The sequence below is a fragment of the Paramormyrops kingsleyae genome, chromosome 21 (assembly GCF_048594095.1).
Source record: "Paramormyrops kingsleyae isolate MSU_618 chromosome 21, PKINGS_0.4, whole genome shotgun sequence".
Lineage (NCBI taxonomy): Eukaryota > Metazoa > Chordata > Actinopteri > Osteoglossiformes > Mormyridae > Paramormyrops > Paramormyrops kingsleyae.
The window spans coordinates 21,033,192-21,046,747 of NC_132817.1; the positions used below are offsets into that span (position 1 = coordinate 21,033,192).

A 13,556-nucleotide genomic window follows, 5' to 3' on the forward strand; every position below is an offset into this window, starting at 1 on the left:
CAAAGCCCGGAATAGTCATAAAAATTATAATATTAAGACATGTTATTAATAAATAAAGGATGAACATGTCATTAAGAAGTCATGTTTACATGGAGACAAGTTCAGCTGCGCGATACAACGATACGGCAGCACGTGCCAAAACTGACATAAAGAACTACAATTCCCACCAGCCATCGCGTGGCGCCATTGCGTGGCGTCATCCTTGTCTACGTTTCAGGTCAAATTGCAAGCAGGAAGCGCGATGTGAGCAACGTTTTGAGCTGCAGTTTTATGTTACGTTTGTATTATACTTCAGAGAGTTATACGGGTTTTTGCAAATTGTTCTGATTTTCTCATTTGTTTACGACAGATAGTTGCTTAAAATGTCTTCCGAAAAATACAAACCAAGTGTAGCTGTCCTAAGAAATAAAATGCGCATGTAAATCGTGTCAGGGCGCCATGTATTTGTTTTTATATTTACTTTCTTCGTAGCTGGTTATAATTTTCAATTTAACTATGGTCAAACATTCGGTAAACTAGCTGACAAGCAGATATGTGGTCTCTGTAGGCATTTTTTGTACTTTTGCAACTTTGTGCATCGGATCTACACAAATATCGGTTTATGATTTGATTTTATTTATTGCCGGAAATAAAATGAAAGTGTTTTTCGCGGTGTGTAGCCTTTTGGCGGTTGGCATTCAGGAGCAAGTGGACAACGACTGGATTGACCCCACCGACATGTTTAACTACGACGCTACCAGTAAATCCATGAGGAAACCTCCAGAGGTGCGTGTCCGACTGCGTTTGGCATTTATGTGCATATATTGTAACTTAAATAAGTTGCAGGCTTTATTTTAATTTAACAGGTAATAAGTTACGATAGTGTACCTACCAAAAGGAGGGAGTTCACTGAAAAGTCAAACGATCTGACCCCATGCCCAGACATAACGGAGTGCACCAGTAAGCTCGCTATCCTGGAAAAGGAGGTTGGTGTAATCAGTTGCTCGTTTTTCCCCCCAAAATACATTTTCTTTAATTGATTACTGGCTTTTGAACATATTTTAAATGAAGTCATTACGTTGCTTTGCAATATGTATATATGTTTAGAATTCGCGTCTTACGATTTCAGGTGCAAGAACAGAAAAAGAAAATTGCATCTTCCTCCCAAAAGTCACCCTGCGGGGCGGTTTTTAAGCGATATCTCACCAAACTCCTGAAGGAAGTCCAGAAACTGGGCCTTGTAAGTAGGAGTTCTTAAACATGACTTTTTCCTGAATGAGTTTGTCACCCCCCCAGTTTTGAAAGGTGCTGTCACCTCTCGCTTTCTCCCCCAGCCCAATGAAGAAGCTGTCCACTATGACGCCGAAGTACGTCTGTCGCGGCAGGCTGTCGGTGAAATACAGCGGCTTATCGACGGGGATGAGAGCTGGAAAACTGGGGCTTTGGATGATGCCCTCAGCAAGATACTCTTCAACTTCAAGCATCATGACTATGAGGCATGGAAGTGGAGATTTGAAGACACTTTTTGTGTGGAGCTTGGTACTGTTTTGGGGGTAAGGACACGCTGTGTTATTGTTTTATTATTGTTTTTTTTGTACAAATACTTTTATACAGTAACAACCAACAACTGGTTGGTTACACTGCTATCATGTAGGCTGATTTTCTTTGACCAGTTTTCTTTGACCAAGATTTTGTAGAGATATGTGTCTATTTCATAGTCATTATATTTGACTTTGTACTTGTATGTAACATCCACATTTTATATAATTTATTTAGGGCTGTCACTGCAAAATGTTTTTTTTTTCTGGTAAGAATATGAATTCAAGATAAATACAATTCTTACTAGTTAAAATGATGATTCTTACTAGTAAGAATCGCATTGTAGAGATCTTAAATTCATATTCCTACTTGTAAAAAATGCATTTTTATTAGTAGGAATTAAGTTACGGGGAGTAAGCTTGTGCTTGCCATAGAGACCGTGCAGCACCTTCGTGAGAAATGAACAAAAATGGCCAAAGAGGAGAAACGCAAACAAGAACTGGTCACGAAAAGACATTTGTCTTCTGTATGGAACTACTTTGTATTAGAGATATTGAGCAAAAGCAAGTGATTTGTCGGCTCTGCAGCTAAGAGTTACACTACCAACTTACCGACTTACCTTAGTTTTACCAGTGATTATTTTGACAGAGGAATCGTAGAAAGTAGGGAAACAGGCTAGAGAGGCTAAAACGGGGCCTATCTATAGCTAACCTCGCATTACTGAGCGACTCCTCTAACCTGAATGTCTTCTTTTAAGATGCATTGTGGTTGTGCTGTAGTGATATTTGTTGACAGACTACATTCTCATTCTCTTTGAATGTGAAGTGCTTCCACACAAATGATGCTTTCGCTCTTTCTGGACCCTTCCGCCATATCGCCACATAATCAGGAAGGAATTTTTTAATCGGTGCTTAATAATCAAGCAATCGACTTTAATCCAGTAATCGTGACAGCTCTAAATTCATATCATGCCTAGTATCTCTTTCATTCACATTCCTTTATATACATATTTTTAAATATTTTTTTTTTTACTGAAAGTATCACTCAGGCATTTGCTTATTGTGTTTTATTGTCTGTTTTGTGCAGTGACTGCCAACTTGCTCTGTTCTATGTTCTTATAATATTTTTTAAAATATCATTAATTTTGTGAATGTAATGGCTAAAATTGTATCACTGTACTATATTCAGTTTACTTAATTGCCTTTTTTCCATTTAGGTTTGCTGCTGTTCGTTAATCATAGTAGTATTAATATGCTCCGAGATGTGGTCCAGAGTGTCCTGGTTCATCCAGTTCAAGCGGCTGTTTGCAGTTAGTTTCTTCATCAGTATTGTCTGGAACTGGTTCTACCTCTATAAGGTAAAGCATTCCCAGCATACGCAGTGAAATGCTTTTCTGAGCCCAAGAACTTAAATTCAGTCATGCAGGTTACACTGATTAAGGGAAAACATTCATGCAGTAGAACAGACCTGGGCGAATGTTTTCTGTGGAGGGCCAAATCTGAGCTGCACCATGTCAACAAGGGTAATTTTTTTGTGTTCCTTGCAAGGTACGATAGATTTTTACATTTATTTTACTAATCACATAAACCAGGCGTTTGCCCAGGTGAGCAGTACAGGGTTTGTAAAATTGTTGGCACATGTTCTGGTGTCCATCTACATGTGTGTGTATTTGTAGATTGCATTTGCCGAGCACCAGAACAACATCGCCAAGATGGAGAGTGTGAACAATAAATGCACCGGGGTAAAGATTGACTGGAAAGACAACCTGATGGGTAGGGTCATGTGACACCACTCAGACATCTGGGAGTCGCTTAGTTTGCTGCCTGTGTATCAGTGTTGCCATGCATTTTTTTTCCTCTGGCGTGTATAGAGTGGTTCAGAAGCACTTGGACGCTGCAGGATGACCCTTGTAAGAAGTACTACGAGGTGCTCATGGTGAACCCCATCTTACTTGTGCCTCCAAGCAAAGCAAGTATTGTAAATGGCAACGTCGTGACTCGGCAGTGCATGTGCTGCTCCTCTGCTCATGGCTTGCTTCTCTCTTCAGGCAATCGCCGTCACCATCACCACCTTCTTCACGGAGCCGCTGAAGCACGTGGGACAGGGCATCAGTGAGTTTCTCAGGGCCCTGCTGAAGGACCTGCCCGTCACGCTTCAGATTCCTGTTCTTATCACCATCGTGCTGTGCATCCTGGTAAGCCGCAAGCGGCCCGCAAGAGGCCCGCAAGATCCAGAAACGGACATCTCTATCTTCAGCAAGACATTTATTTAGTAATTCATTTGTCTATTTAAAGGTCTTCTTGTATGGAAGTACACAAACAGTCATCCAGCATGGCTTGATGCGGCCGCTGAGGGGCTGGAATAGGGACGCACGCCAGCCTGCTGTTGAGGAACAGGGTGTGCGCATGCTTCAGGGTGATGCCTTAGCAGGGGGTGACAGAGACCATCAGGCCCAGATACCTCAAAGGCCGATGAACCATGATAGGGACAGAATGGCGAATCATCGTAGGAGGCAGGGCAGACAGCATGAAGACCGTCAGCCTGGGGTCTCCGTGGAAAACGTGGGCGTCTCCAGCATCTCCAGTGAGGACGAAGTGGACGGCCGGGACCAGCCCGACGCGCAGGAGGTGGAGAGCCCGCTGCCGACGGGAGGCGTCGCCGGAGAAGAGGGGAGGGGTAGGCACTGCGGAAGCCATTCCAGCGAGAGCGAGTCGCCACCTGACCTGCCGGAGCAGCGGTCTCAGACGACCCAAAACACACCCGTAAGTAGGAAATCATACAAGTCAGTTCTCAGTGATTTGGAATTACACACATTAGCAAAAATGTATTCCTGTGCCTTTTTAAGGGTTTTTTTGCAACTATACCTAATTCAATTACTAGACTTTAATTAATTAACCATGTCAACAAAGGGCTTTTGTAATATGATGTGAGACATGATGATGGTAGTGTTAGTAAGCGACAATATGAGACCTGGTGATGGTATCTCTTTCCCCCTCTTAGCCTATGTTTCCGATGCCTCTCTTGGCTGTTATAGCGCAGCGTTTCACAAGCCTTGCCCGTGGCAGCGTTTTCGCCATCAGTAGCCAGAATGATCGTTGAAGTGCAGCTTCCCAGCTTGTGTGGATGGTCAGATATGACAAGCGCTTACCAATGTTTATTCCCTCTCATGGTAAGGAAATTGCCGACAGCTTTGATGGCCTAGCTACAGATTAGTTCTTTGCAGTTCCTTTAATTTACGGGAGGGGGCAGTCTTCACAGGCTATAGTCAAAATCTGAGATAAAAAAAAAAAAATCAAGAACCATTGACAATTGAATGAGAGGCTTTTATTTATTAATTAGCTCTAGAAGTTGTCTGTTGCAGCCGGTTTTTTCCACTCTGCGTCAGTGTCAGTACTGTCCTGTGTGTCACGGGATCGGCCTGTGCTGAAAAAAATAAAATGCTGTTTCCCGTATTGTGGGGGGGGGACCTTTATCGTCTGAGAACTAACATTACAGCCCATCATATTTGGGCATTGTGCTCGCATATGACATAATAATAATAATTAAGCGCCTTAACTGAGAGCTCGGATTGTGGCTCTAAAACAGCTACAGGCTGTGTGCTTGTGGTGGGGTGGCGATTTACTGTTACCGTCCCTTTTGAATGAAAAGTGAAGTGGTACTTTATTTGCAGTTTGTACAGGTACATAAGAATTCTTTGTAGTTTTCATGTCCCATCTTGTTCTCCATTGAGAGACACACACACATTATATATACACACAGGTGAGAACAAAGCCGGGGGTCAGAGTAGGGGGGCATTTATACAGCACCCCCTGGGGCATATATTCTGAGGGACCCAGTGTAACCCATCCCGGGATGTGAGCCGGCGACCTTCCGGTCTCAGGCACAGAGCCGTTACCCAGAGGCCCACAGAGCCCCAGACTGCCAATTACCAGTTGCTATGGTGACCATGAATGTGCCTCAAACTTCAGCACGATTCCCCTTTAAATTTCCTTGTGTGCTGAGTAGAAATGACCATACAGGGATCTTGCTCTTTAACACGAAACCCTGTGAATTCCCCGCTCTGAAGCAATGCAGTTCTCCACTTGGGAGTGCTCCGTTGTATTTATTCGAGAGGCAGTACGACGTGATGTAAACACAGCTGTTGCTTTTTCTTGTGTCCAGGTGCCAGATGTTCCAGCTGATGAGAGAGACGCCACCTCTTCCGGGGAACAAGCATCGCCCATTAGCATGCCGACACAGGAGACCTCCCCTGATGTCTGAGGGACTGCCCCGCGGGAGTAAATGTGCAGTGAAATGAAGGGTTGGGGCCTAGCCAAAAAGGCAGTACACGGATGTGGCATTTAAATGTCTGCCATTGCTCATGTCACGGCAATTGCGGATACGTAAATTGATGGTCAATTTAAAATACAGCACAATATTGTATTACCCCAGAGCTATTACTTAATAAAACAAATATTAGCCATTAGAATGAGGCTTTATTCCTCTGTCTTAACCGAAGTATAAAGGAGCCCATTATCTGTACAACAGTATTTTTTTCCCCCAACAATATAATGCCCAAATTCTACAATTTCATCTACATTTAAACAATATACGGTGCAAATTCAATTAATAGAGAAATGTTGAAATTAATAATTGCGCTATTTTAAAAAAGGGATTTAAAATTCTTTACAGTAAATAGTGTTTCCCGGAGTTTGCGTTTGTGCACCTTCTTGATAATGCAGTGGATGCTGCTGTGTACCTTCTGAAGGTCTTTACATGCGCGTTCTGGTTTATTGTACGCCGAGCACCTCTTCCAAAACGCACACTGGCCTTCAGCTTGAGGGAGGCCACCTGGAGGTGGACGGCAGGGTGACGCGCTGCTCGTCCATCCGCTTGGCCTGGGAGCGCATGATGAGGCTGAAGAAGTCGTCGTCCGGGACCGTGGGGCCCGTGGCGGCCGGTGGGGGCGGGGCACACCTCTGGTCATCCAGCCTGGAGCCCTGTGGCAAGGCCATCGTGTTCAAGATGATGTCAACACTCGTCTTGTCAGAGCACTTTTCTACAGGTTTGCTATGTTAAATGCTAATGTAAGCAAACTGCAGACCTCGAGTGGAATTCTCTTAAAAACCCAGATAAGCGCCAAGCCGCACCTGACACTTCACAAGCATGTCGAAGAAGTCGTCGTCGGGCTCCGCGTTGTCCGCGTTGGCCATCAGGTGGCTGAGGACAGACTGGCCATTCTGCTGATTGATCCGCAGGCCGGGGAAGCCAGAGCCGCTGGCTTGCTGCTCGTCCACACGCCGACTCTGGGAGCTGGCCACCAGGTCCAGCAGCTGCTCGTTATGTGCTGAAATCCCTAGTGACTGGGCTGGGGCCATAGAAAGGTACCCGTCAGCTTTTGGTCTCATTTGTGTTTGTCATGATTCCTTCACTCTGCACATTTGTGTTAAAGGTAATATGGGATTATAGAGTACTAAACCTGAAAAGTTTAAAGTACAATTGTGTGATTATGTTGTAGACGGAGTACTTTAGGGAAGGTAAAAGCTAGATTTTTAGGTGTGTTTTCAGTTCTATAAGGCCGTTTCTCATTTAGGCTGATGTTCCATGGTATCCAAAAGTACAACTTGTAATTCTGTTTTACTGAAGTTTTTCATCATAGCTTCAACACATCATAGACTCTAGAACGTGCTAAAGCTATGATGAAAGCCTTCTGTAAAATAGAATCTAGAGCAGTGTTTCTCAGATGGGTTCCCAGGGACCCCCACGTTTTTGCTCCCTCCCAGCTCCTTTCTGGGGGGTTCCTACAGGCCGGGTTGAGAAACACTCCTAGAGGACTTTCATAAATCGTATTTCAGCTATTTCATAATCGTTACCATAAGAGTAAACCTGTTTTGTGTGAGAAGCACTCACATTTCCGCACTCCCCGAGGTGGGCCAGAGGGACTTGGGGGGGTTGAGCTGCGGCTCTTGCCGTCCAGTATGGAACACCTTTGGTCATCCATGCGGTTGCTCTGGAAGCGGCTGAGCAGGTCAAAGAAGCCCTCGTCGCTCAGCATGTCAGGGCTGACCCTCTGCAGGTCCGGTCAGGATGCCGTCAATAAGACACATCGTTATGTGAAAAATGGGCTTCTAAACCCATGTTTGGTGAGATCAGTCTAGTCCCTTGGTTTCATAGTCAAAACTTACAGCTTGGGATTCCAGGTGGGGGCTTAAAATCATTACCCCCCCATTTCCTCAAGTAACAGGCACCAGGTTATAAGCCTGGTTTGTCCTTCACAGAGCTACGCAGGCTCTAACAGCGGAGAGGGAAGGCCCATCTGTCCTCACCTTCTGTGGATCCTGTACGTCCGTTTCAGACTGTGGCAGGGTGTTGCTGGTGTCCTGCAGAACTTTGCTGGACGAGCTGTGGTTCTTGTGTTTCTTGCTCCGGAAGCGGTTGACAAAGAAGAGCCTGGAGGAGGCTTTTGCCAGGGTGGGCTTAGATGGTTTGGTTAGGATGTCACTGCTCCACTTTGAGTGTGCCTTTCATTGAAGGATGCATACAATGAGTAGAATCTACAAGCTGGCAACCCATAAATCAGCTTCTGCCAAACTTGTTGGGTAACTGTGTCACCAACAGAAAAAGACTAGACAAGAAATGCCCCAAGTGACTCCAATTAAAGAGCAGAAACTGAGTAAGGCTGTGAGAGGAGACGGCAGGTCCTCACCTTGTCGGGCGTTAACTTCATCAGTACCAGATTCTCCATGCTGTGACGTCTCCCCGTTCTTGGCCGCGCCCCTGAAACATCAAGCCAGACCATATGTTTCTCTTTTCAAATTCTTTATTCTTTTTAGTAAATAGTGACTGCAACTCTCTGAATAAGATTGGGCACCATAAGGGTGGTTTTCAAAATGGCAGTTTTTCATGCACTCACCATTTCATCTTGTAATGAATTGTAAGAGTTTTCCTGTCAATTTTTCATAGTTTTATGTTTAGAGGTTGCTCAACAAGATCAAAGTCTGTAACTGTACATTATCAAAATATATTAAATTATACCCAAACTTTGCTGAAATGGCAACAAAGTATTTTTGTTCTTTCTTATAACTTTTTTTGCAGGTACACAAAGTGGAATTTGTAACCACCGATCAATAAATTGAAACTATGGTCAAGTATTCAAACTGGTTAAAGCCTAGTTTAGTCATCCACTGTCTGTAATACTTGTTAATCTCAGGTTATTCACTTGATTGTTAGCAAAAGTGTGCTAAACATACTTTTTGTAGTTTAGCACTAGGGGTGTAACGATATACTCAGCCCACGAGACGAGACACGATATTAGGTTCACAAGAACAAGAGGAGACGATATTTTAAGGAAAACTTTAAGAAGGAAATATATTACTGGAAAGCAGCCTTTCATCTGATTAATTTGAAAGGCAAAAAAATGTTAATGCAGATGTGTGGTGGAATGTGTTAATCACCATGTGCAGTAAAGAACAGAACAAATATCTAGCACCATAAAATATTTGACCACAAACTCAAATGACAGGCTTCTCTCCTATTTGACTTCTCAATATAAATAAAACAATATAACAAACGTAAAACTTTTCTTGGTATTATTTAAGTAAAGAGCGATGATGGTGCTGGAAATGGCTTTGCATATTAATAGCGTTAGCCGCTGTGTACGCATTATTTTTCTACAAAGCTTACAGATGGTTCGGGTATTGTTACCCTTTATATTTTCCGCCGGTTACCCAAACTGCTGCCACGCAGAAGGTTTAAAAGTGTCTGGGGCATCTGTTATGGTAATTTCGTCAGATGCCCACATGCCTACAGCAGCTGATTTGCAGCGCCTTTGAGAGACCGCTTTTCAATCCGACGAGAGATCTCATGACACTCCTCTTTAGCATCAAAGGTGCTCTCTACAATATTAGCATTTGCTCAGTTTAACTTAAAATTTTTTTTTTTTAAAATCATAAAATTTGACCAAATTAAACATTATGTTAAAAAGAAGAACTTTAAAAAGTTTTTATTATTGCATGGCTTCTGACTTTATTATTGTTTTAAAAATACCTATTTTTCATGCCTTATTTAAAAATTTAAATAACATGGTTGTTGGTGGCATGGTGGTGCAGTGGTTAACTCTACTGTCTGCCACTGCTGGGACCAGGGTTCAAGTCTCAGCCAGGGTCGTGTGTGTTTTTGTTTTTGTTTTAAAAATAGCTCTTTTTCATTACTTAGTTTAAAATTTAAATAACATAGCTGTTGGCGACATGGTGGTGCAGTGGTTAACTCTACTGCCCCCCACCGCTGGGACCAAGGTTCAAGTCTCGGCCAGGGTCGCGCGAGGAGTTTGCATGGTCTCCTGTGGCATCGTGGGGTTTCCAAAAACATGCTGAAGTTGGCAAATCGTGTGTGTGCGTGTGTGTGCCCAAGCTGGGTTACACAGAAGGGGAGAGGAAGGAAGGAGAACGGAGGAGGGTAAAGGAAGGAGGAGGAGGAGGAGGGTAAAGGAAAGAGGAGGAGGAGAGAGGAAGGAAGGAAGGAGGGAGGGGGCAAATATATTCTATCTCTTTTATTGAATATGATCAATGACCCGGCATTATTACCAACAGTGAATGACTACACTAAGCTTTAGCCATTCAAGCTGCTTGAGCAACCTCCTGCTTGAAAAATCATACTATACAAAAATCTAATTATATGTTATACATATATAATATATATATTATACAAGATAAAATTAGGTGAACTAGCACTCTCATATTTTCAAGGCCCCGTTCCTTAAATCTGTGAAAAAAGCGCCTGGTTTTTATGCACACTTCACTTGGGGCACAAAAAATATCTAATCACATATAAAGCAAAATTTCTGATGAACTCAACTGAAGATTGGAACCTTGATGGTGACAAAATCATCATCATCTGTAAGCAGGCTATGGATTTTACCATTAAGGCTGTCAATCTCCTTGCTGTCGGACAGAAGTGAGGAGTTGGAGCTGTAAGTGAGACCCAGGACCATCTGGAGGTCGGAGACATTCATTCTGGCTGTGAGCTCACCGCTTCTGTCTCCAGTCTAACACACAAATGCAACTTTCAATCAGTTATACCAAAAATTATAAACATGAAAGCCTATACTTTGTATCAAATAAAATTATTTTTAGACTTAAGTACGGCCATAACAAAAACACTCAAATGTCCGATTCTATGTCTAGTATAGAACTGTGGTTTAAACCAGTGTTTCTCAATCTGGCCCTCAGGCACTCAGATGGTCCATGTTTTTGCTCCCTCTTGGCTCCCAGTAGCAAAAACATGGACTGTCTGGGGTTCCCCAAGGACGAGGCTGAGAAACACTGGTCTCAACTTTCAGGAATCTTACAGTGCTATACTGTGTACAGTCTGTGTACAGTCTGTGTACAGACTGCTGGAAGACCAATTGCAGGAAGGAAAACTGCAGTTAGTCTATGTACCTCTTTAGAGATTTCCAGATGTTTCTCTGCAAAGTGCATGGCTTGATCATGATTCCCCAGGACAGTGTAGGCGTTTCCCAAACTCCAGCATGCCCGACCCTCTCCAATCCTGAGTTTACAGGAACACATGCTAGGCTTCAACAAGCAGGCGAAAACGTCAAGGAAACCATACGAGACAAACCATTTGCAGAGTTAGATGTTAGTGACGCAAAACACAACGTGATCCAAACGTTTGGGCCACAGATGGGAAATTACAGGGCAGAGAGAAGCGTAACCTGTCATTGAGGTCCTGTGCAATGATGAGGTGCTTGAGGTGGTAGTCGATGGCCCTCTCGTAGTCCTGCAGCAGCGTGTACGTGTTTCCCAGGCTGTAACAGGCCTGCGCCTCCACTGCCCTGTCTTTGAGCTGCCTGGCGAGCTGCAGGGTCTTCCTGCCAGGCAGGGTTTGGGGGGTGGGAGAGGTGGTGAGGCCAGCTCAGAATCGAGAAGCATCATGAAAGCGACAGACCAATTTTTGTTTGCAAACACTGTGCACTTCCGATGTTCCTCGGCCACTTTCCCAAATTTTTATCTGAAAAACTGTAAATCGGCAGTGGGCAACTTTCATGATCGTCCAGATCCGAATGAGTTGCCCTTTGTCTCACCTGGTTGGCAGTTGCCTGGCAACAATGCTCATAAAGTTGCCCTGTGTATCATCACCATTACATTACCCGAAACAAATTTAGCGGGGCAGGCCAGCCAGAAATCCCCACTGAGCCGCATGGTACTGACAAGGGGAGGTGACTTACTTGTAATGATCAGCAGCAACTTCAAATTCCCCCAGGAAAATAAACGCATTTCCGAGGTTGCAATACGCCCGCCTCTCCGCCGCCTTGTCGCCGAACTCCTTGGCGATTAGAAGACGCTAAAATGAGTCAGAGAGAAGCCTTTCAACACAAACCTCTCGTTTTGGAAGAAGGATCCCTTCACTGCGGTACTTTAATAACTGATACTTCGTAAACTTGAATAGACAGAATGTCTCATGCGATGTGCAGTTTGCTCACATACCTGCTCATGAGATACAACTGCATCCCGGAAGTTTCCGAGGAGATAGTGCGTGTTACCCAGGTTCCCATACGTCCGTCCCTGTGCGGCCCGGTCTTCAATTTCCTTCACTATAAGCAAGTTTGCCCTTGAAACACAAACATTAGAAATCGATATTGAGACTCAGGATTGAAGGTAATATTTAGATCCCACAATGCCCACGAGAATAAGCAGTTGGAAGATGGATGGATATATTTAGGACAAAATAATTGTTTCCTTTATAATCTGGCGGGGACACGCAATCATCTTTTACTATACCAGCAGGGTGAAATTGGTCGAAGGTGAAAGCATCATTGCTGACTGATAATTAATGATTTAAGCAGGTTCTCCTGATACTTGGAGTGCTTCCTAAGTTGATAGGGCAGTCAGAGTGCTGAGAGCCCTTGACCGTGTCCGGCCTTCACTGGGTCCGGAGGTGTCAGGACTTACTCATAGTAGTCGGCTGCTTTGCGGAGAGCCACCACGGCCTCGTCGGGGAAGTCCCCTGGGTCGGCCCCGTTCCAGCAGATGCTCTTGCCTTTGGCGTGGTAAACGTTCCCAAAATTATAGAGTGCCCTGGCCTCCCCGACCTATCAGGAGACAAACAGCCCTCACAGCACATCACACGATATGCCACAATGAATGAATAGAACTACCGAAATAAGGAGCCTTCAAAACAACACTTCAGCTACCCGCCTTGTCGTGAAGATCCTGGGCAATATCCAAGTGCCGCTGGCAGCAAACCACCGCTTCGTCAAACCGCCCCAGGACCTTCAGCGTGTTTCCCAAGTTGCCACTGGCTTTTGCTTCTCCGAGCCGATCTCTGATTGTTCTGAAACAGCATAATAAATCTTTCTGAAACCCATTTGAAACTGTAGAGGGGGACAAAAAACAGCATAAATCCACTAAAGGCTTGTTTTCATTCCTGATCCGGGGGAAATTCAGCACCTACAGGTTATTATACTATCTAAGCATGTTACAGAAATATTTCAGCAGATTTTAAAACAGAATCTTGCACACATATTACCTCACCCAGGACCAGCAGTGCCCTACATTTAAAAGATTACTAAATGAGTACCTAGTTAGGGTTAAATCGTGGTGGTGGTACTCCAGCGCCTTAGTGTAGTCGTGCAGATGGAAGTAAGCATTTCCCAGCTGGCTGTAGATGGCACTGAGGACCTGGAGGTCCTCGGTGCCGACCTCGATGGCCGCCTGGAAAAAGGAGACCCCAGCATTGTAGTCCCCCACCTTGCAGAGCCGCTCCCCCTCCAGGGCGAGCTCCAGACAAGACGCCTCCATCCTGCCAGGCAAGTCAGGCCAAATTAAAGTCACACTTCTAGGTATTATCACTGTTCATCCTGCTCTCACCTGCCTGCCCCCCACTTTGAGACTCCAAATGTTAAAACTGGGGGAGTGTGAACTGGGAAGTTCTTGCTCATTTGACTTCCTCTGGGATATCAAAGGACCGGCTCCCCCTTTGAGTCTGGTTCCTCCCAAGGTTTCTTTATTCTAGGGGGGTTTTCCTTGCCACTGTCGCCTCTGGCTTGCTCACTGGGGGCT

The 13,556-nt window shown here is 44.5% G+C and overlaps 2 protein-coding genes across 6 annotated transcripts in view; one reads left to right on the plus strand and one right to left on the minus strand.

Moving 5' to 3' along the window:
* The first annotated feature begins 169 nt into the window (after positions 1 to 169).
* On the plus strand, positions 170 to 8,548 carry clcc1 (chloride channel CLIC-like 1). Of its 4 annotated transcripts, none has more exons than XM_072704328.1 (12): positions 170 to 243; positions 660 to 765; positions 846 to 965; positions 1,109 to 1,219; positions 1,314 to 1,532; positions 2,735 to 2,875; positions 3,194 to 3,290; positions 3,389 to 3,486; positions 3,566 to 3,712; positions 3,813 to 4,280; positions 4,553 to 4,687; positions 5,680 to 5,986. In XM_072704328.1, the coding sequence occupies exons 2-12, from the start codon at positions 718 to 720 to the stop codon at positions 5,776 to 5,778; spliced, it is 1,683 nt and encodes a 560-aa protein (XP_072560429.1). In that variant the 5' UTR covers positions 170 to 243; positions 660 to 717; the 3' UTR covers positions 5,779 to 5,986. The 4 variants fall into 4 exon arrangements, with proteins under 4 accessions (XP_072560429.1, XP_023662287.1, XP_023662288.1 ...); XM_072704329.1 differs by having other exon boundaries at positions 223 to 272; XM_023806519.2 differs by having other exon boundaries at positions 193 to 765; positions 5,680 to 8,548.
* LOC111841045 (G-protein-signaling modulator 2-like) overlaps positions 4,828 to 13,556 on the minus strand; it is a 14,225-nt gene continuing 5,496 nt past the window's right edge. For both annotated transcript variants that reach the window (XM_023806514.2, XM_023806513.2), the window contains 13 exons: positions 13,075 to 13,296; positions 12,693 to 12,828; positions 12,447 to 12,586; positions 11,982 to 12,105; positions 11,723 to 11,838; positions 11,210 to 11,365; positions 10,935 to 11,043; positions 10,414 to 10,540; positions 8,204 to 8,274; positions 7,824 to 8,018; positions 7,408 to 7,567; positions 6,648 to 6,865; positions 4,828 to 6,497 (listed from right to left, as the gene is read on the minus strand). In XM_023806514.2, coding sequence (XP_023662282.1) covers positions 6,330 to 6,497; positions 6,648 to 6,865; positions 7,408 to 7,567; positions 7,824 to 8,018; positions 8,204 to 8,274; positions 10,414 to 10,540; positions 10,935 to 11,043; positions 11,210 to 11,365; positions 11,723 to 11,838; positions 11,982 to 12,105; positions 12,447 to 12,586; positions 12,693 to 12,828; positions 13,075 to 13,296 — 1,942 coding nt within the window. In that variant the 3' untranslated portion in view covers positions 4,828 to 6,329. The remainder of the gene's footprint in view (positions 6,498 to 6,647; positions 6,866 to 7,407; positions 7,568 to 7,823; positions 8,019 to 8,203; positions 8,275 to 10,413; positions 10,541 to 10,934; positions 11,044 to 11,209; positions 11,366 to 11,722; positions 11,839 to 11,981; positions 12,106 to 12,446; positions 12,587 to 12,692; positions 12,829 to 13,074; positions 13,297 to 13,556) is intronic.